Source organism: Anser anser (genome assembly GCF_964211835.1).
Source record: "Anser anser genome assembly, chromosome: 13".
Classification (NCBI taxonomy): Eukaryota; Metazoa; Chordata; class Aves; order Anseriformes; family Anatidae; genus Anser; species Anser anser.
In genome coordinates this window covers 15,677,274-15,699,701 of record NC_139734.1, presented here as the reverse complement: position 1 = coordinate 15,699,701, position 22,428 = coordinate 15,677,274, and the positions used below count along the sequence as shown (strand labels likewise).

Here is a 22,428-nt window from a genome sequence, read left to right as displayed (position 1 = left end):
TTACAAGGTCCAAAAGAACCAAAATAAGCTACAGAACTTATCCATACGGAGCAATCATAACAAATTATCCAGGGCTTTCGCAATAGAAAATACAGATTAATCGAAGAGGAAAACAGTGAGTCAAATAATTTTCTCCACTCACATATTGTTACACTTGTACAGAAATTTGAAGTTACAGTAACCAAAATATTTTGCAATTATTAAGCTTAAAAAATAGTTTTTAATGGAATATTTGTTATCTTGATTTGCCAAGCTTGGCAGAAAAAATGTTATGAAATATCTTCACTTGCATTATAGACTCAAGATGTACATAGGTCCTTACTTATAAATTCCTCGTGACATATTCTCAATGTATTTAGCTTTGTCTTCTACTCCACAGTGGTAATGGTATGTTTTTATGCAGGCTTTAATTTCACACCCAATAGTAGCACCAGGCTGGCTGCAAAGTGTGCATTTCTGTTAAGAGAAAGAAGAGTGGCACTGTTTATTTACCCTTTCGGTCTCTGTTCAGTTTAGTGTTCCTCATGTTTATGACTATCTTTTTGGAATACAGTAATTTCTCTGGCACATCATCCTTCCAATAAAAAGTTAATCAACAATACTGTAAAACAGAAACCATTTAACACAAACCTATTAAAAACGTGAACAGCCAGGTTTACCTAGCCTTTGCACTGAAATATGCTGTACAGTAGCATGTGTTATTGCACTGCCAAGCATTATTTGATCGCACTCAATCGATTTTGATATACTAAAGAACTTTGATATACTAAAAAATCCTATTTTTTTTTTTAAGTAACAATATAGTTGTTTTTTAATCCCTACAAAGTTCTTACTGCTTTTAAAAAAGTGTAATTTTAATAAACTGCAACGTGACATTTTACCAACATCCCCATCTGTGAGGCCTTAATGCTTTTTCAATTAAAACATCAAACCAGTTGGAAAGAAGTCACTGCAATAATGTATTCTCTAAGTTTACTTGTAGTTTTACACACTGTACTTTTAGTAACACACAGGATACAAACCTTTTACAGTTACAGGAAGGCTAGTAATCATTTACAACGTACACCATCATAAAAAAATAAATAAATTGGTGGTGGTTGGGCACGTGGTATTTTAAAGGTGACTCCTATCTGTCTAGCTATCCCCAAAGTAGCAACACATTTAAATATTTTGTCATAAGTAGATGGAAAAGATTGTTTCACAAAAGCAAATAGACAGACCTATATACTCCTTAGTAGATTCAGTAACACATTCATTACATTCTGCAGATACATACCATTCTTTTTCCTCTCTTGATTTCTTGAAGAACAGTTTTGATATCAAAATCACCAAACTCTGCCCTTGATGTTGTTGTTAGCTGGACAGTGCCAGAAGAGAACAACTGTAAAACAAGCAAATACAAAACAATTTCAGATCACCAACATTAAATAAGTTATGTGCAGGAACCACAGGAAGGGATGTTCAGTATTCATTTGTCTCAGATTGTGCTTTACCAACAAACGAGGATGAAATACCATGCTGCGTAGAGATTAGTATGATGAGTGTTCTTTCTGATACCCACCTGACTGCTTTAGTTACATTTGCTATCTTGGAGAGAGGTATTTTAAATGAAAAAGGAGTAGACGAAAAATGACTACAATGCTGAAAATACAAAGTAATAAATGACCAATATTATTAATTATACCAGTGAACTTCTCAGGAATATTCCAGTTCCTTCTCTGTGCCATAGAGGTAAATCAGCACATTCATGGCACAGACAGTGTCAACATGCCCAAAAAACCCTGAGGTATGACAATGGAATACATAAGCATCATCCTTACTATCACCATTCTTGTACAGTCAACTTAAACTGTCTTAAAACTGAAGCTCAGGTACACAAAACAGCAAAGAATACTCTAATGCTCAAGGCTGCTGGCACACACCAGATCTTTGTTTAGTTAGGCCAGCTGTAGCAGGACCATTAATATTCCACAGATTGTCTGGACTACTTATTCCTTTCGAGGTACAACAGAAAATACTGTGGTTGTTACTCAGAGCACTACTTCGTTCATAGAATTGGTTACGTGAAGGACAGTACAATTTGCACAAGTTCATTGAAATTAACAGATTCTTTTCAAGCTGACAGTTGGCAAGGGTTTTCTAGAACTTCCATGTCCCCCACACTAATTGTGTCACAACCTGAATCCACTGGTCAGAAAATTAATGAAGTTCATTGATTCTTCCAGGATTCTGTCTCAATGCCTGTGGAGTAAAGGTACTTACATTTTATTTTTTGGAGTGGATTCTTTCAGTTAAAATTATTTTCTCACTCATTTTTAAATACTGTGTATGCATTTAGATGCTAAGGGAACTTTTTTTAAATGCTAAAGAGTCTCCCTGAACTAATCCTTTCTCTTAGCATGTAGCCAACTTTTATGCACATATTGCCTGCAGTGAAAAATCAATGAATTGCTCACTTCACAACACTTCAGCACTTAAAGAGATCATCAACACAAAGACAATATTCATGCATAATTACATATAAGGGTACCACATTAAAACCTAAAATAGCAATTTAGTCAAAATTAGTAATAAACTGAATAACAACAATACTGTTACTCACCATGCACTTATAGTGTGCTGCAGCCTTTTTGGCATTAAATATATGAAGCTTTCCTCTAGCTTCATTTTCTTCTTCACCTGCATGACAGAATCCACATTTAGGTTTTGTATCACTGGGGCTGCTTCTGTGGGGAGACCTGTCTCTCTGAAAGAAAAACATTTTACTAAAATATACTGCTGGGTTACAAATAAGGCTGCAATTTTAAAAGCCTGTGGCCACCAGCTGGAGGCTCAGACAGACACAAATTTTAAAAATTATATTTGCAGAGAAGAAATATGCAATTCTGTCTTCTAAGAAGTTTAGCATATTTACTGCTTACATAGGAACTGCTTTCTATTTCGTCTGTGCCATGTGAGGACGTGGATCTAGTGTCTTCTGATTGCCCTTTTAAATTTGTTTTTCTTGGCTTTCCCTTACGACCCCTCCTTTTTCCTTTGGGAGGTGAAGGCTCCAACTCATGTTCATTGATACTTTCTTCTAAATCTGCTTTAGGAGTTAGAAAACATCATCAAATAACATTCTCAAAAATTTTATGCAAAACAAAACCAAAAACAGACAAGAAAAAACAACCTGTATTTTCTGTATTTTTCAGAAATAAAAATAACCAGAAATTAAAATAGTAACTTTTTCACGATTATTACAAACATGCAAGTTCCTGAAAACATTATTTACTTCTTTATACATATCACACAGCTTTGCATCTTTATAACATAACATATGAAGGTTTAACCTTTCATACAACTCCTGCTTTCAGGACCAAAATATGGCTTCAGATAAATATATTCACCCTCACTGAAAATACAACCAACAGATGTTTTCAGCCACAAACCTTTTTTTTTTTTTTTTTTTTTAAGATGCATCCAGTGTAAATTGCACTTGATATTATGCCAGTGTTTCTAAATAACTCCTCTCACCTTGCTTTATTGATGTCTTTTGACTTTAAAAAAAGAAATTACCCATTTTGGCTATAATATTAAGGAGTTTTAAAACAACTGAAATGTATTTTGCTTCCATGAAACCAATCTAAAATTTCATTTTAGTTACAGCATATTTTTACATCTACAGCTAAAAGCAGGGAGCCACTTTACAGAAAATCATCCACACTGACAAAATCCCAGATGGAGCCTTTATAGACCATTAGGAATATAAGAAAGCATATTTTTAATACAAATATACTAAAGAGGTCTGACAAATTCCTTTGAAAATGCCAGGCCAGCTGCTGAATTGCTACACAGAACTGTAGTCCAGTACTATCCCCTCCTACAGAGATATTCAAAAACTGCCTGGAGGTGGTCCTGCGCAACATGTTCTAGATGATCCTGCTTGTGCAGGGGAGTTGGACTAGATGATCTCCACTGGTCCCTTCCAACCTTAAATATTCTGTGACTACAGCAGAGTGCTCTTTTGATTACTCAAAAGCATACAGTTAATAAAGATCAATTCTGCAAACTTTCTTGAGGTTATTTCCACTATGAATATAAATATTGAATAGCCAGCTCTACTTGATTGCTAACAACTTTCCTGATCATCAAAAGCTCACAGGAGCAGTCTTTTTTCTTTTAATATGCAATATCCACCCCTGCTCAAACTGCAAAGTTATTTCAGCAGACTTGTTTAAAGAAACATGCACGCATACTGCTACATAAATCTCAAAATCCAAGCTATAAACATCAGTATGAGTCCCAACATGGAACAAAATCCTAATAGGTGATCCACAACAACTATGCTTAGACATTAACGGGACACTTAACCACTGTGGTATTATTATTAAATACCACTAGGGCACTTATCACCATTATATCTTGGTCTCAAATTCAGACAGGACATCTTACTTTGAGACTAAGAGCTGTTTCGACAGAGATCATCTTTCTTATCCATTATTGCATACAAATCAAATTATTCATTCTATCTCACGATTAACAATGAATCAACTGCCCAGAAGTTTGAAATCAAAGCCCTGAATATATTCCACAGCCACAAACTTTTAGTTGCAGAAAAGTGAACTACAGGCCTGAGGGCCTTGCATACAAGTGTACCTTATTATACTTAGTCTATCACATCTGCTGCTGATCCCTGAAATAACTTCAGCTTCTTGCACATTTATTAATAAAGAAGAAAAAACTAATCCAAATGTATCACAACATATTATACTGAAATTTAATTCCCCCCAAAGCTCTACACAGATGTGTGGTAAGGAGGCAAAAATTTGAGAAGAAATTCATACAAATCTGCAAATTATTTTCACTTAAATTGACAGATTAATCAGCTATATACACATATTCCCAAGTCACTACTAAACTAAATTAGCCTATCTACCACAACTTTCTTATGCTGCAGTATGCATCCTATTTTCTAACGATATGACAAGAGTACCACCATTTACTCTACTCAAAATAGAGTATAATAAAATACATGATGACAGGGATTATCTAACGAAACAATACATTTTACATTTCCTTTTCATAACTTACTATCTAAATTTATTTTTCATTTAACATTAGTTGCTAAATTCCCAAAGCAAGATTATGCAATTTAGATATCATACCTCTCAGACTGCATATAGAAAGTTTTATTACAACCTGAAAAGCTCTTTCAAATAATTACATTTTATCTTGTCCCTCGTCATATACATGAACTTCCCCCTACTATATTAAAAAAAAAAATCTGTCAATCTTCATGAATATTTCTACATTTAAAGAAACCATAGATGGCTCTTCTACTAAAAAGAAAAAAAGCCTTAGAAAAAAGTGACTATTAAATTGGTGACCCTTTAAATAAGGGCCTGTAAGACAAGTATTCCTTCCAGAAATCATTACATGGATTTTCGTGCTGTATTTCATAAGGCAGACAGAAGTCCATTCACCAACATTCTCTGTTCCCCCCCCCCCCCCCCCCCCCAATTTGTTATCTATCCTGTCAACCATGCTGCTTTCCACCTTTGTCCACCCTTATTTTCTAAGCATTAAAGCATATCCCAAACCCTCTGTAGTCATACTCTCAGAACTGGAAATGGAGCTTAACTGCAAAAACCAAGCACACACCAAAGCCAATTTTTTTTTTTACAGCTTCCTTACAGAGTAAGTTATTAAGTGCTATTTTTAATCTCTAATTAGAATATTTAAGATTTGAAACATAAACCTTGCATTTCTTAAAGATATTTCTGGTATAACATAAAAAAGCATCAAGATTGCACAGCTTTCCTCAAAGGAGAACCCCTTTCCTGCCCTCACAGCTTGTACTTCCAAAAACGTTCAGAGTTCACTGAAACCTAGACACTACATGACCCCTCCGTTAAAGTAAATGAGATTCCTTGCAGATTTAGGTCTCCATACTACAAGCGACATGAACCTACGGATTAACACGCCTGAAACGTAAGGACCTGCACTACCACATCTACCTGCAAGATGAATACCTCAAAACATTAAAGTTTCTATCTATTTTAACAGCACTATGAATAAGTGCAACAGTTCAAGGAGAAAGAATTGTAACCAGCTTAAAAATAAACCTGCCTTGGATGGTCTTTACTGTTTAATATACAGTTTGGTTCGTGCCCTATCCCTCCCCTCAAGCCCACTGCCAGCTTACCCTGTTTCCCTGGCATCTGATGGTTGGGTGTTTCCAACTTCTCATGTCAGCTTGAACTAAGGAAAACACAAAAAGTTGTTCAACTCCTCCCTGACCAGATGAAGTTTTATCATGGATATCACCCATCCTCTGAATCCCCTGAGACTCCCTAAATACACTTTCAGCTGCCCCCATCCCGTATCCCACTACTGCATTGACTTTTAAAAATCATCACAATATTCTCAATACGACTTTATCTGAACTCTTCAAAGGAGGTATCTTATGAGCTTTCTGCAGAACTCCCTAAACAATATACCTGAAAAAACAAGCTTAATATGCAATATGATCTCAGAAGGGGGGGAGTGTTATTAAGAGGAAACATTCTACATTTTCAAAAGCACCTAAGAAAATGATATTGTAAATTCGGATGAGCAGAAAGATGAGCAACAACAAGCCCCACATTTGCATTTTAGAAATCTATGAGCAGTACGAAGTACCACAAAAAAAAGACGAGCAAAATTCTGTATTTTATAAACCGTTAACACAAAGACAGCTTCAGAGAGAATTCTATGAATTCTCTTTTGATCATGACTAGAAGGAAAAAGGATCGAGATGTTCTGCTGCTTAAAATAAAACTTGACACGGAAGTTCAGATATCACTGATCTATTCTTTATTGCTTGAGCCTGAAATACACCAGGAATCACCCTTTTCCAAAAGCTACGTTAAAGCAAGCTGACACAAAGAATTAAGTGATTTAATGGTTGTGAAACACCAAATAAAAGGAGGATGTGTTCAGTAAAAGCTAATACTACTCTATCTACCTGCTACATTATCTTAAACAATGACTAAGTGAGCCAGAAGCAAAAGGTCTACATCTGCACAAGAAAGATAAACAAAACTGATGGGAAATACACATTTGCAAGTAGGACTGTACATAAAAAGAAGCCAAAATGTAGAATACCGAAGTGTCTTAGACATGCTGTTATGTAAATCTGAAAACAAGCATATGCTTTAAGTTTTGTAGTGCACTTAGAACAAAAGAGAAGCTCTTAAAATTATAAAGAACAAAATCAACTTTACAGAATTTTAGAAGAGAAATAGAATATCAGAAAAAGAAAAGTAATGTAGCATATTAAAGTAAGATGTCCTTAAAAATATGGCTGAAAACAATGAACCTCATGTGACAACATAATTATTTTAAAATGAAACATCATAAAATCTAAAAACCTTATTGTTCTAGTAGTTAATAATGAAAGTGTGAATGCATTTTTAAGTAGTAATAAAAACCAGAGATTTGCTCAAAAACATGTGCAAGCAAATACAGGTTCAAGTGAACAGGTTGTGAAACAGCTGTAGCTTACATCAGAAAATGATGTGAAATTAAGCATCAAAATGCTGAATATAATTCTTAGGTATTTTCTTTTTGAAAACGGAAAGACTAGATTACATGTATCTAAATTGGAGGAAATAAGAGTGGAGGGGAAAAAACAAATTATCCCTTAAGTCTAGTCATTAATTTGTTTTCAAAAGTACCAGATACCCTTATGCAACTGATGCTTCTTGTCCAAAAATATTTTTGGCTGAATAGTATCTATGTTATGAAATACTTAAGATTGTTTCTTCAATTAAGTACATTTAACATAGAAAATGAATAAAATAGTCCTTCTTAACCACACAATCTAAACGCTTTTTCAAGCGAACAATTGTTGGCAGATACTAAAGACAGACAATATATTTCGCTTATCTGCATAATCAGAAGGCTTATGACAACCGGTCTGATAAACCTTTTAAATATTAATTAACTGACCAAGTTCCTATTTGAATATAGGCTTGCCAAGATAAGAAAACTAAAATGTAAACGTCACAGGGCAGCTTCTCAGATGGTATATACCTTTCACCACATTACTTTTAGATTTTCTCCTTTTACTTGGAGCACCCGTTCTTGTTGTAACGCTATACATACATTTGATGCCATACTCAGAGCAGCTCTCTCCATAATACAGACAACAAGAAGGCTGAGTTAGCAGAGCTTACAAGGAATGTGAAACCATCCACCAGCAAAATTGAAATGACCGAACTGCAACACTACAGAAACTTTTACACCTGACTGCATTAGCACATGCGATGGTAGGCAAGCTTATGCTGTGAACATTGTTAAAGAAAACATAACTATGAAGAAAGACTGATTAAAGCACCTTAAAATGAATGAGATTCTTAACTAGTCATAATGCCAAAAGGTTTTGGACGTTTTCGCTGTCACCTTCTGGCTTAAACAACGCTTTGAAAAAGTAATCTGTTTGTTACAGATTGCAGTCTGTAATTAGGTCTCATAGAGGAATATTATCCTGACTCCAGTTACTGAGCAAAGAGAAAAGCACGGATTTCAAGTTTGATCTTTAGAATAAGATAAAAAGGATACTGAGACACGAAGTGTCCTCATTTCTATTGTGGAAGCATAATTCCCCAAGGCTTTGGGTACAGATACAATAGGAATTACGTACATTATTTTCTGACCCAACAGTCCCAAGCATCTTCTGTTTTAAACATTAAGTAGTCACATGGCAGTCATCTTTATTCTTCATTTTATTATTACTATGTAACAGAATGAAATATTCTTATCTTAGTTTATAATAAACTGTTCTGGATCAGCTGAATTTGTTTTAAATACAGAAGGGCCAGGGCAGGCCCACCTGTAGGGAACTGAATAAAAGATAACAAACTTTTAAGTTCTCAATGATTATTTCTAGTACATAGAAATAAATTCCAATAAACAAGTCCAAAGCCTTAGTTCAACAATACTTTACTCTTCAAAAAGAAGAAATGCAATTGTATCAAACTGAACTGTAATTCAACTAATAGCTCTGCTAGTCTGAAAGCACTGGTACCAATTTCTTTAACTTGTAAGGTACCGAATACTTAAGAGGGCTTGCTGAGATTAAGATTTAAACTATTACTTGAAGTTCAGGTCAAAACAGTTACATTTATAAGCAGCAGGACAAAAACGCAGACATGAAACTTCAGCAACTTGGTCTGCTCCTCTGAAATTTGTTCGCATCACAGCCAAAGCCAAGAACAAAGCGTGAGTACCTTGATTTTACTGTTCTTTTTACCAGCTAATGGGAACAAAGCACAAATGAGTTACACTGGAATATAACAAAAAAAAAATAGGTGAAATGCATTTTTCCTGTTCTATGTCACCTGAAGGCTAGGCCGTTCAAATAAATTAGACAAAACCAACAATCTGTCAAGACAGATAATGAATCTAAGAGCAGATTACTTTATTGCCATGTTTCCTATTTTCCTATTCAAACAAAACAGAAGGTAGTTCAACTCCTGTCAATTAAAGGAAAATGAACTCCCATTGCTCATTAATTTTGTCTTGATGAGTCAGGAGATACTTAGTCTGATGAATTCTTGCTCCACTTGAACTTCATGACAGCAATAGGCAACATTTAAGAGGTCTTTTTTCGTTTAGGTTTTACGTTGGTAACTTTTAATTCCTACATAGGTCCTTCAACCAAATTTTCTTTAACTGGTATTAAATTGTTAGCAGATTTTTATTAATTTATTGAAAAGAACTAGAGCTTCTAACAAAACTTACATTAACCACATCTCAGACGTGAGCCAAGATGCTACAAAAGCACCTGTTTTTGAGGGATGCGAAGGAGAAATCCCACTATTAAGCAGCAGTACTACCTACAGGAAAAAAAATAAATCCAAAACCAATACTGTTCTAGAGGACATCAAACCAAACACTCCTAAAAACGCTACAGACATCCTCTAACACAAGTGACGTAAGAAAAAAAATACTTGCACTGCAACAATTAAATCTAGATACGGAGTAGAGGAAACAAATCCAGACATTCTACACTGACCAGGAAAAAAACCCACAAACATTCCAGAGCAGAAGCAATAAGTTTCCATTAAAAGAGACTCAGAGACTCCAGTCCCCATGCATCTACACTGAGTGACATAACCACTGATTTGCTTTAACTATTCTGTTGTAAGCAAGGATTCATGAAAATGAAGCAAAGGTGCTATGTTAGCATCCAGTATCCTTGGCTAGTTTCTTCTCTGCAAGTCTTCTCTGGTTTCACAAACCACCATTCTTTCACATTTAAATTCCTCTTTGAGATGCACATTTCCCCCAAGAAACAAACCAACAAGATACATACACAAAGCTCATCTCTGACTAATCTCACCATCCAGCATCTTCCAGTTACCACTTCACTGAACAAACTTCAGTATTTAATTATCAAGAAACAAAGCCTCTCGAGTCTCTTCTTGAACTCTGAAAACCATCCCGTAGATTTCTCTATCTTCTAAAGGCGATCAGTTTTCAACATAGCACAATACCATTGCTATAATATTCCGTAAGTCATTTCCTTAAGACAGATGCAATATGTATTTTTAGTTCCTGTTATTTAAATGAGGTCCAGCATAAAAAATCCCCCGATTGTGGTATTATCAAATCTAAGATTGTAAGTAATAATATTTTACAGGTATAGTATAGTAAGTTCCTGAAATAGCATTGTCTAAAAAGAGAGCTTACTCTTTGGGAAAGAGCACCAGGCTACAATCTCAGACAGATACTAAACAAAACCAGAAAATAAATAGCTACACGTATTTCTAGAAGCATAAAGCATAACAGAACTAGATATTTTAAGCAAAAAAGAGTGGAGTGCAAAGTTGAATTCTAAGTAAGATAATATTGGGTTCTCTGGCCTCATCTGAATGATGTTTTTTCCTCCTCCTCTTCCTCTCAGTCTGAGTTTATTTGGATGAACCTTATTTAATGCTTAAAAAACTACTATCAACATTTAAGAAAAAAACACTATCCTACTGTAGCAATTTCTCCCGTGTCTTCTCATACAAATACATCCATATAAAATTTAAAAGCCCCTACCGTTAGAGAATAACATTGTACAATTAGAGATAATTTCTGAAAACTCTGAAAGAAAAGCACAAGTTCAGATCCTGAAAGGAGTTTCAAGCAGGAAAAAAAAAATCTGTTGGCATTGGACTCCATGTAGAAATGGTGGCATTTTTCAGTAGATGCCAGTATGAGCCATTTCTCAGTAAGTATAAAATATTACGTTTAAGTACCAGTTTAAGAGATCAGTGCCTGTCTTTGGACTCAAATGTCTTTTGTTTCTGATAACAAGCAAAACAAAACCTAAAACAAAGTCCCAAACTACAAGATAATTCTTCAAAGAGATACGGCCATATTAACATATATACTGCTTTCCTTGCTTCAATCTACTAACAGCACGATCAGAACAAAATGTGTTATACAAAGCACACTACAATATTTAAATAGACTAAAAAAATGATTTACTTTGGGATTTTCTACTGCCTTCAATATCCTTTTGAACACTGAAGTAACACCCAAACTTTACCATTAACGCTACCCACAGAATAAGTAATATATTACCGTAAGCATGTAGTTGCAGAAAGAGACTGAATTTATGAAATTTTATTATCGCTAAATGCAGTCCTCACTACCTAAATCTGCAACATTTCAATTGAAAGTAATGCAAAAGTAAACTAACAAATGCTTGCTTACCCAAATTCAGATATGGTAGTAAACAAGTAAAAAGGAAAAAAAATGCATAAACACAAAATTGAAAATTAGTTTGGAATTTTGTCAGACCACACAATTTATCTACTTTTGTGGCATATCACCCTCGTGCATTTCACTACTCTCCTCTGCAGAGATGCGCAGCTTTTATTAATGTATGCATACAGCTTTTTGTTTATGACTATTACTCAGCAATGTATCTGCAAGTGATCTGATCATAAGCCCATTTATTTAATATTGGATCCTTCTTATTTGAAGGGTTAAACTGTATTTAATAGTTCAACAAAATGGTGTACACTTAGGAATGTTAGAAGTGGCAAAAGTCAACTGCTCCCTGACAAATTTCATGAATTTTAGATGTAAATATTGTGAACATTTAGCTACAAATATAAGCCAGCTTCTTCCTAGAAAGGAATGCATTACTTCTACCCATACTGTATTTTGACGGAATATCTTATCTTAGAACAGCCTGAAATTTAGTTTTAGGGTTTTTCTCTACCTCACTATTTTTTTTTAGAGAAAATACAGAAATCAGATGGGCTTCCAAACTCACTATTTCTCAAAAATATATAGTTCTAATTTTTACTGAAAACATTTATATTCTCCAGAAAAATTAAATTTAACCAAAATATCTTTCTACAATGGGAAAAATTTATATTGAATAATTTTACCTTCAGAGTTATGCGTAGTTTTCTTGTGTTTTCGACATAAAATCCTATAAACAAAGTAGTTGAAAACTGTCAAGTCAGTTACGATTCACAGATTATTTACTCATCTTTTAAATTTAAATGCCAGTACATTTTTCGCTCACTTGTAAGACTCACTGATACACAAAACTTGCAGTGAAAATGTGCTTTTTTTTTTTTTTAGCACATCACTATTTTGAATGCCACAATCATCATTAGATTTTTTTGTAACAGTTTTGGTTAGATTCAAAGGGTATTGTGTTTTTTTTTTTAAGAAAAAAACAAAGAACATGAAATATAAATACAAAAGTAAATAAAAAATAAATAGTAAATAAATAATAATTACATGTAAATGCCTTGTGAGGGTTTCTCTCTTATCTGAGCTTTATCATGCAAAGCACAGTAGTAGTGATATGTCTTGTGACATGTTTTCACATCACAACCGATGGTTGCTCCAGGACAATGGCATAAAGAACACATCTGTAAAGAAAAAAGAAAGCATAATTCATGTTACTGTTGAGTCGATGTGTCTGAGTTTAAAAATAATATAGATACTTCCAGTGTCACTCCCAGTGACAAAACAAAAGGGGTTACAGACAGGAATATTGTTATAGAAACTGCTGAGTAATGAACTGTTCTTGCCACTCCTCCTGCTCCCAGGTGGTTTTTCTTCATTTATTTTAAAATCAAGGAGAAATTCGTTGCAATTATGCAACAGTACAGTAATCAAAATAAATTAATTACCAATTCAATGAGGAAAAACAAATGATTTGTAGAATACGATGTGTTTCATAGAAGTGACAGTCACCTAAATCTCCCACCCCAATGTTTGTACCAACCATTTCAGAAGAGGTAAAAACACAAATTCTACCTCTTTAATTCTGAACTACGTTCTCAAGGTAGCATAGAAAAATGGTAGAAAGAGGAAACGCATTTGCCATGAACTTTGCAGACTAAGATATACTGATGCAGCAGCTAACTTTTCCTCATTTTTCCATAGTTATTTCTTTGTCTTATTTCTAAAACATCAAGTTTAGTAAAGTATGTTAAATACAACAAAACTTTCATTTATACTTTTATACTATATAATATATATTTATATATTATATATTTATATATAATTATATATATAATATAAAATATATTTATATATATATACACATACATTTATACTACATATTTTTGTTCTATTTTTATTGCAAAAAGGGTTAAATGGAAGCCTGATACTTTAGTCTTCTTTCCCAGTAATTAGTTCTCACACTAGACTTGCATTACTGTTGAGAATACGCCATCTAAATTGTTCACTGACTTCCTCATATTATGTTAGAAAAAGAAATAATTGGTATTACTGCAATTTTTTCTCTATATTATTTTCTACTGACATAATATTGCTCCAAAATATCAGAATTTCCCATTGAACTCCTCTCCATAGACAAGTGGAGCTTTGTGCTTGTATCCTGATTATCCTCCCATTCCTTCCCATAAGATTACAACTAATTCCAAATCCTTAAGCATAAATGTACAATGTAAGATACTCCCACCATATACTTTTGTAGAATGTGGTTTCTGTCCATCCCACTACCTAAGTTAAGTTCTTGTTAGTCTAAAATACGCAAAATAAATATATCAAAGGTGTGTATCACCACTCTATTTTTCAATTTTAACAAAGTTAACTGAACAATAAATATGTCAAAGCCTTGGGTTATCCATTTACTCCTCTCCAAGCTCTTAAATCATGTAGTCGTACACTGCTCCCTAGTTCTTATCTAATTTGGGTGGGTATTTTATCTTGTAAGTTTAATATATAATAATGGTGGATCAAAGCTCTTTTTTTTTTTAAAAAAAAAGCCCAGGTTCAAATTACACTGATCCAACCAATTTTAGTCAGTAGTGCAGTATTTTTAAACAGAAAATTGACAAAAATTGAACTTTCTTGTCAAGAATGCCAAGATGTATCTGTAAGAACAAAACAGACCACAGGAATTTTTATACTGATTTATTGGTGTATATTTCCTGGGAGTAATAAAATATTTATTGCATTGGTACAAGTCCAGCTGTCCAAATGGTCACCGTTAACGGATTAATTAATTCCCAAGTTATATATCAGGTGTATGTGAAGTTTGACAAGCTGCAAAATAGACAATCTCTTTAAAAAAAATCCATCCATGCACAGCTAGCAGAAATAATAAAAACATCAGTGGATTGTATTCCCCAATGTTTAGACTTAACGAGTTTGTAAGACTGGCCTATTAAGGTTTGAGCCTACAAACTTTTCTCAGACGAATTTATTACCATAGGAACACTTTATGTATCAGTCATTATCACTTCAATAATGAACAGGCCTCAATTTTCAGTGCATACCTGGTCAGCAGCAGCATCTACTGAAGGAGGGCAACTACATAAAATCTGCCTGCAGACAAATTTAGCGCAAGCTAACCATATAAATCAGTGCAACACACTGAGCTATTTTTGCTCAGTGCCCCCCCCCCCCAAAAAAAGTCTAGAACAGAAAGCAGACTGTAGCAGCACATTTAGGCTAGCTATAAACAATTAGCTTTTTAAGCTTCCTATACAAGTCAAAGTGTGTGTGGGGGTGTCAGAGCAGTAGTTTACTGATGGCTACAGACGGAGATAAAGCACAGTTACTTCAACACCCATGTTAATATACAAAATCATCCTGTAAATTCCCTCCGAATAGGGAACATCTTGGGCCTATGAATTTAAGTTCTTCAGCTTTTTGCAGAAAACCTGGATCTGGTTAAAGCGCCTGATACACACAAATGAACTCAAAGAACTTATTCAGATGTCGCATCAGTGAAAGAACATAGACTCAGAAGCACACAGAAAGAAATCACCAATGACATAAAAATAAATAACCTTAAAAAAACATTTAAGAGACCCAAGAATCAAGAAGTTTCTTTGTGATCTGTACTTCTATTTATTACCATATTCTTTCAAAGTCCCTAATCATGAAGCGAATTATCTGTGAACAGTTATTTCTTTATGCTTCATCTAACTAGAGCAAATAAAGTTCTAGGTGCTGGAAAAGATATAAATGATATAATGGATGAAATATCAGACTGCTGTTATATAACTGTAGTTCCATACAAATACATACGACTACTCTCAGTCAAAAAGCTAGAAAATATGTAAGACTGACAAATAATTAAGCTGAAAACAATAAACTTGAGGAGTGACTTGATAATCTGTTAAAAAACATTTTGAAAAGGCCTCCGTCATATTGAAAATAGAAAATGAAAAACGAGTAATGAATTAGCTTAGATTCTTGGGAATAAAAAGAGTAATTTCTGCCCAATTCTCATCAATTTGGTAGAGCTGTAATCACTATTGTACCCTTGTACCTCACAGGATGTCAATATTCACAGGCCCCACTTTTAAATCAATATAAAAGGAAGCAATAGCCTCTTTGGTAGTTAAAATCTTACTTTGGCAGCAAAGCCAAATAGTGGTAAAGGTACAGTATTAGCCTTGCCAGATCCCTAGAGCGTGGGTTTCATTCTGAAATCTAGAAGAAAATATAAATAGAAATTACTGGATTAGAAGCATAAATTTAGTAAATGCTATTTTTATATGCAGCCCATTAAAAGGAAAAACAGGCATACCCTGAAAGAAAGTTTTCAAATTAGCTTAGAAAAAACTGCACATCTGCTACAACCATCTATATTTGCCAATAAGAAAAAAGTGATTGTAAAAATAGTAATTCTGGATTTATTTTTGAATAATTCCATGATTAAGCAAGAATTCTTTAAAAAAAAGTTTAGATGAAAGCGGGACTTCACTGCAATAAACTACTTCTGATCGTTTCATAAAGATGCTTCAAGGGTTGGTTAACTGACATTTAGATTTCATTTCAATATGAGTATAGCCACATCTAATTATATTTTTTCCTAAAATACTGACTTTTCTTCATCATCACCATCTTCTGTCCTTTACCTCAGAGCTCACACAAATGTAGCACTTTAAAACAAAAAATGTTACACTGAACAATTTCACAATAAACTTTCTAGAAGGTAAGGAAGTATTCTTTCATTTTCAAGGTCTAAAAACAGAGACTTACCAATTTAGTGCCTCTTTTTATTTCTTTCTGAATATCCTCAATAGAGAATCCACCCAGACTCTCATTATCAGTGTGTGAAGATACCAGTGCAGATGAAAACAGCTAAAATTATAAAACCAAACATTAATTTTAAAATATATACAATATAAAACATTTACCCATTTGAAAACCACTAAAATTTCAAATTAGAGCAATTAATCATTTTACCAATGTCACAGCTGGTTATTTTTTCTTTTTAAATTTGTTTGTCATCTTCCACTAGATCACTACATTCACTTCCCTTTTCCTATGGATTACTTACCATACATTTGTGATGTGCTGCCACCTTCTGGTTTTCTGACATCAATAATTGTCCACATTCATTATCTTTATTAGATCTACAAAAACCACACTTCCTTTGTCTTGAAGAGACTTTTTTCTGTCCAACCGAGCTTGTCATGATTTTAAATGACCTTAGAATGCCACTTCACTCGTATCAATGCTACAGAAAAAAAAGTGCAATCAACATGTTAACATCAGCAAAGGGCAATTTAGCTTACAGCTTCATAAATACAATATTGGTGGTTTGAAAATGATTTTTGTGCCCTACCTCTCAGTTTACTACAATATAATCAAACAAACATGCACCCAGCAGAGGCAGTAGTTGGCTACTTTTATGAAATTGTATCAGGAAGCAGAATTAGTCCTTTAAGCAAGAAGTTTGAACATCAATATAAAATTCTGGACATGTAAAAACCTTAGGGGAAGATGAGATAAATGGAAAATATAACAAGAACAGCAATCATAAGGACTCTGGGGGAAAAAGTAACCACAACTTTTTAATCCCATTCTTTTATTTATTTATTACAGTAAAGCAGTTTGCAGAAAACATACTTACTACCTGCGCATGCAATAAAATTCATGCCACTGAACAAACACAGAACCAAAATAAAACTCAAGAGTCCAGCTTAGCACCCGGAACTGGTTTTGAGTTTAAAAGCTCACGAAGTAGTGTAGCACCTACCCTTCAAGGAGGGTAGTGATGAGATGATAAAGCGTTACCATTTTAGGTATCGCATAGATCACATTGTGGCTAGTCAAACAGCATTAAGGACAAAATTTTAGAGGATCTGTGACTAACAGGCTGCAATGGAAACCTTTTCAAGACCCGTAGTTAAATTAGCAGCATCATACTAGTTCTCAGTAACCACATGAGAGCTGTTATCATCATCTAAGAAAAGCAACTTAAGGTTAAATTCAACACGAACCTCAAACTTCTCACAATGCTACCAGCAACATACTTTGAAATACATCATTACGGTTCCACTCCCCCGAGGCAGGCACTGCAAGTTCAGAAGTGAAGACACCTAACAGATGTATGTGCTTCTTGGCCCGGGATTAATTAGTTCATTTGCTTTTACATCTTTCAAGAAATAAAATACTGTCCTCTTCAAAAAGACTCGTTTGCAACCTTTTACTTCGGAGACTGGAGCCTTACTGTCAGAATCGGCACAACTGCAGCAAAGGTTTCCTCCTCAGCTTTTGTCTACATCACTCTCATCTTAAGAGGAAAAGCCGCCGCTTAGTTTGGTATTTTTTTTGGGGGGAAAACTAGTCAGAAGAGCAGATTTGCCATACATCTGGACAATGCTATAATGGCTATCTGCATGAAAATGTGCGACTTTTTTTTTTTGAAATTTGCATAGCCAAACCTGCCAGCTTCGCAGTGCTGTCAGACGCTCGTAACGCAAGTATCGCTCGCTACTTCTACAACTGAAAGCAGAGGATTATTATTAAGTTTCTGTTGGCACGTACTATTCGTAAAAGACTATCATTTTAGAGTCTCATTCTCCCGTTTTCATCGATTTCCAGAGACCGAATTTTAAGTGCTTGCCGTGCAACGTTTACTACAAAATTCATCCATCAAAAGGTAGCGCCTGTGCTGGATCCATTCCTTTGCTTTATCAACAGCTTCATTCGCTTTCTTTTATAATTGGAAAGCAGTTTACTAGCTGGTGACGCATACTCATAGGAAGAATGCATAGATTTCAGATCTTGCTGATTTGCACAAAAAATGTGCCAATCTGGATAAACTAGTCACACCCTTTTGCAGTGGCAATAGAGAGTCCTTAAGTGTTAACACAAAAGAATTACTATACTGTATTCTTCTAAAGAAAAAAAACAGACAAGACAATTCTGTAATCCCTTTTTGAGCAGAAAGAAGGAATGGTTTCTGAAGGAAGGAAACACAGACTTCAGAACGTTTTTTATTTTTTTAAAAACTTAAAAAAAATACTTGGAAGCAGAAAAAAGACCTACAAAAGATGAGGATGAAATAATATCTCAAAAAAAAAATGTTTGTTTTCAGGTCACATTCAATAGCTCAACATAAATCATGCAGTGATGAGTTAGAAATATATTAAAGTAATTTAAAATGCAAGAAGTTCTGCTTCGATATAAATAACTTGATAGACCCACATGACTGTATCTGTTTCACTTTATATTTGGATTATATTATCGCTACGTTGACAGCAACGATAGTAGTTCCTAGCAGAAAGATGAGAAATTTCCTTGAACGCATGTACGGGTTCTACTGACTAACAGAAACTTTCTCTTCTAGTAAGAATTACTACTATAAATAATAGCTATCCTTCCACTTGACTTCACATTTTAGAAGATGGAAATAACTTAAAAAACAAAATTTAAAAATTCCAAGTTGCTCTCATCATCTTTAATTTATAAGAATAGTAACTTCCCATGAAACGAGATTATAAAGCAGCTTCGCAGGGCTGACTGCAACCAACTGCCCCCAGCTTCACGCCTTGCAGTGAGTAGCAGACGCGGGACGACACGTCTTTACAGCACTTCTACAACCTGACACAGCCAAACTTCTTCAAGTACTTGTGCAAAATTAGATTTTTAAGGCTCACAGTGAAGTTAAAAATAATGCTAAGATTTACTTGTTAATTAGCAAACATTATGTTCTTAAATAATTATTCTATTACAAATAACACTTGAAAAATATTCAAAACACAAGGAGACCAACAAGCACCACGATAGGCCAGAAAGGAAACACATGTTCTTTTCACCATTAGATTACAGCAACCTGAAAGCATTTTACAAATATATCTACGAGTTTTCTTCACAATACTGCATTATTTGCACTTGTATTTTCTGGATCACTAGACATTAACATGACCTTCAGAAAGACTGCAGAAAAAAAATGAGTATGAGAAATTTTTCAGAAGCGTTTTATTTGTAGATCTCTCCCTAATTTATGGGATTTTTCATAAACGTCAGAAAACACTACTCCTGGGATTACCTCCCTTTGTGCCAAAATGCACTCATCTTGTCCATTAAAAAAATACCTGATAAAGATAAAAACGTTACACAGCTATACTATAAACCAAGAATTCTGAAAGCAAGCACCCAAAATTCTGTTTTCATCTCCTGAGTTAAATCACCCCAGAACAACTAATCCAGTTTGTCAAGCATCAAGCTGCATTTCATAGGACCGTGAAAAATAATGCAACTTTAAAACACCTCAATATTTCTGTTTTCTATGTTTAAAAAAAAAAACAAAAAACTAGTGAATAAGACTTAAACGGTGCTTAAGCGTACTCCTGACAGAAATCGTGGCTGTCAGCTTTGTCAGAGAAAGTTTCGTAGGCTGGCTCCCAGAAAGCGGTGCACTATGGAATCACTGACTGGGAAGATTATGCTTTACCTCCACCAAAATGGGACAAGTACCACAGAATATCGATTATTACATACAGGTATGTTGTCCACAGACTTGGTCTAAAAAGGAAACGTTACACCTACTCTAAAATCACCAAAAAAAAAAAGAAACCCATTCACTGATTTTTTCACTCAAAAATTTTGGTTCATTTGCATTCATGTTTCTTAATGTATTCAACACGATGCTTCGCCCACTAGCATCTTTGTTTTATCTTTAAAGAAGCAAGTTTCACAAACTCTTACAGCTCGCATATTGTTTTACTGGGTTCTTGCAGACAACAGGTTTTGGAACATAAAAGAAAGTGCAAGTTCAACAGCTCAGGCAAAGGAGGAGGCTTCTCGGTGTACGAGACGTTGCTCAATACCGAAGAACAGAAAGTAACCTGGATTCTTATTTCTATTTATTGCCTGAATATGCTTCAAGAGCTATTGCACTTTTTCAGAAATCAAGCCCCCGTTTGCACGTCCAACAAAGGGCAGCAATCGGTAGATGCTGTACTTTCTCATATCAACTCTGTTTTGCTGCATGGCCTGTACGACTACAAAATCACAAAAAAATATTTAGGATTTGAATTTGCATGTCAAAAAATATCAGGCATCCAATGCAAACCTACAAGAGAAACATATAGGCTTAAAAAAAATCATTAGGCACGATAAAGAGATTTTGTCTGCCAGGAGAAGCTGCAGAAAACACTGACATAGGGTTTTGCAAGATGCTCACTGGATACCAGATTCTCTGTTCAGGAAACTTTCAAGTGCTTTCTACTTTCTAGGGTCAATCGCTCACCCCTGGGGGCATTATTTTGCAGCCAGGAATGAACCTGGGGAGGAGGGAGGCATCCTGGAGGCGTCTGGAGCTGAGAACTGAAAGCCGCGAGTCCCATGGAAACCTTTAGGCAAAAGTTACGTTCCCACAGCATCCTACGGGCACCGCCAGAAGCAGGCTAAGAACTTATCCCTCAAACTTCCTCAAAAAAAGGGTACCAAAGGGGTTGGGGCGGGGAAGGCCCAGCGCTGGAAAGCCCGCACGCTAAGGCAACGGGGAACCCAAAGTTACGCAGAGACAGCCTGGGGGGAAGGAGACCTGGCAGACAGCACCGAGGGAGCTCCGGGGAAGTTTGTGCGGGGAGCGGGAGCTGCTCCCACCGGGCACCGCCGGTGCTCGCCTCCCGGGGGGGCCCGCTCCGCTCGGGGCAGCGCCGGCCCCGTTGCCCCGGGGCGGGGGGGGCGGGGAGAGCTGCCCTGCGGCCGGGGACCTGCCGGGGGAGAGGGGGGCTCGGCGGGACCTGGCCCTCGGGGAGGGGGGCGCCCCCCGCCTTTCCTCCCCCAAATTTGAGGGAAACGGGACGCGCGGCCCGGGGGTGGGGGGGCGCGGATCCCGGGGAAGGAGGGCGCGGGGCCGGGCCAGGGGGCTGCCGCCCGGGGCGGGGGGGGGGGGGGGGGAACGCCCCCGGGAAGGGGCAGCGGCGGGACCCCGCGGGGGCGGGCGGGCGGCTGGGGCCCGGCCAGGCTGGGCCGGGCCGGGCAGGGCAGGGCAAGGCGAGGCGGACCGGGGGGCGCCGCGCCTGCCCCGGGAGCGCGGCAAAGCGGCGGCAGGGTGGGCAGGAAGGCGGGCGGGCGCTCGGTCCCTCAGTCGGTCCCTCAGTCAGTCAGGCACTCACCCGTGCGGCGGGTGTGGCGGCGGGGAGAGGAGCGGCGGGGAGAGGAGCGGCTGGGCGCGGCCCGCCCCCCACGGCCGCCGGTCGCTCAGGGCCGCTGCCTGGCCGGGACCGGCCCTTTCATTCGGGGCAGGGGACGCTGCGCCGCCGCCGCCGCCGCCGAGCGCAAGCACGCACGCACGCACGCACGCACGAGCGGGAGGACGCACGCACGCACGCACGGCGCGCTGGGGCTGAGACGGCGCGACGCTGCGGGGCGGCGCCCGATTGGCGCGCGAGGCGGGAGCACGCCGGCTCCGCCGGGCCTCCTGCGCACGCGCGGCGCCGCGCGCCCGCTCTCCCTTCCCCCCCCCCTCCCCGCTTCCTCCCGCGGCCCGCTCACTGCGCCGGGCCCGGGGCCGAACGAGCCGGCAGGGCGGCAGGGGGGCGGGGCGCTCCGCGCCTGCGCAGAGCTCACCCGCAGCCGTTGGGCGGTGGAGGGGCGCCGCGGGCGCGCGGCAAGAGGCTGGCGCGTGCGCAGAGCGGCGGGGCGGCAGCGCGC

The 22,428-nt window shown here is 37.2% G+C and overlaps 1 protein-coding gene across 6 annotated transcripts in view; it reads right to left on the bottom strand.

Annotated features, from left to right (window-relative positions):
• Positions 1 to 22,428, bottom strand: part of PHF6 (PHD finger protein 6) — a 27,230-nt gene extending 4,802 nt beyond the window's left edge. The window contains exons 1-9 of one of the 6 annotated variants that reach the window (XM_083796948.1): positions 22,345 to 22,428; positions 16,814 to 16,993; positions 16,513 to 16,614; positions 12,781 to 12,914; positions 12,420 to 12,463; positions 2,922 to 3,088; positions 2,603 to 2,746; positions 1,277 to 1,381; positions 323 to 456 (exon numbers count right to left, since the gene is read on the bottom strand). In XM_083796948.1, coding sequence (XP_083653074.1) covers positions 323 to 456; positions 1,277 to 1,381; positions 2,603 to 2,746; positions 2,922 to 3,088; positions 12,420 to 12,463; positions 12,781 to 12,914; positions 16,513 to 16,614; positions 16,814 to 16,951 — 968 coding nt within the window. In that variant the 5' untranslated portion in view covers positions 16,952 to 16,993; positions 22,345 to 22,428. Of the gene's footprint in view, positions 1 to 322; positions 457 to 1,276; positions 1,382 to 2,602; positions 2,747 to 2,921; positions 3,089 to 12,419; positions 12,464 to 12,780; positions 12,915 to 16,512; positions 16,615 to 16,813; positions 16,994 to 21,890; positions 22,190 to 22,344 lie in introns of those variants that run through there. The other 5 variants (XM_083796949.1, XM_083796945.1, XM_083796946.1 and 2 more) reach the window with 5 other exon arrangements.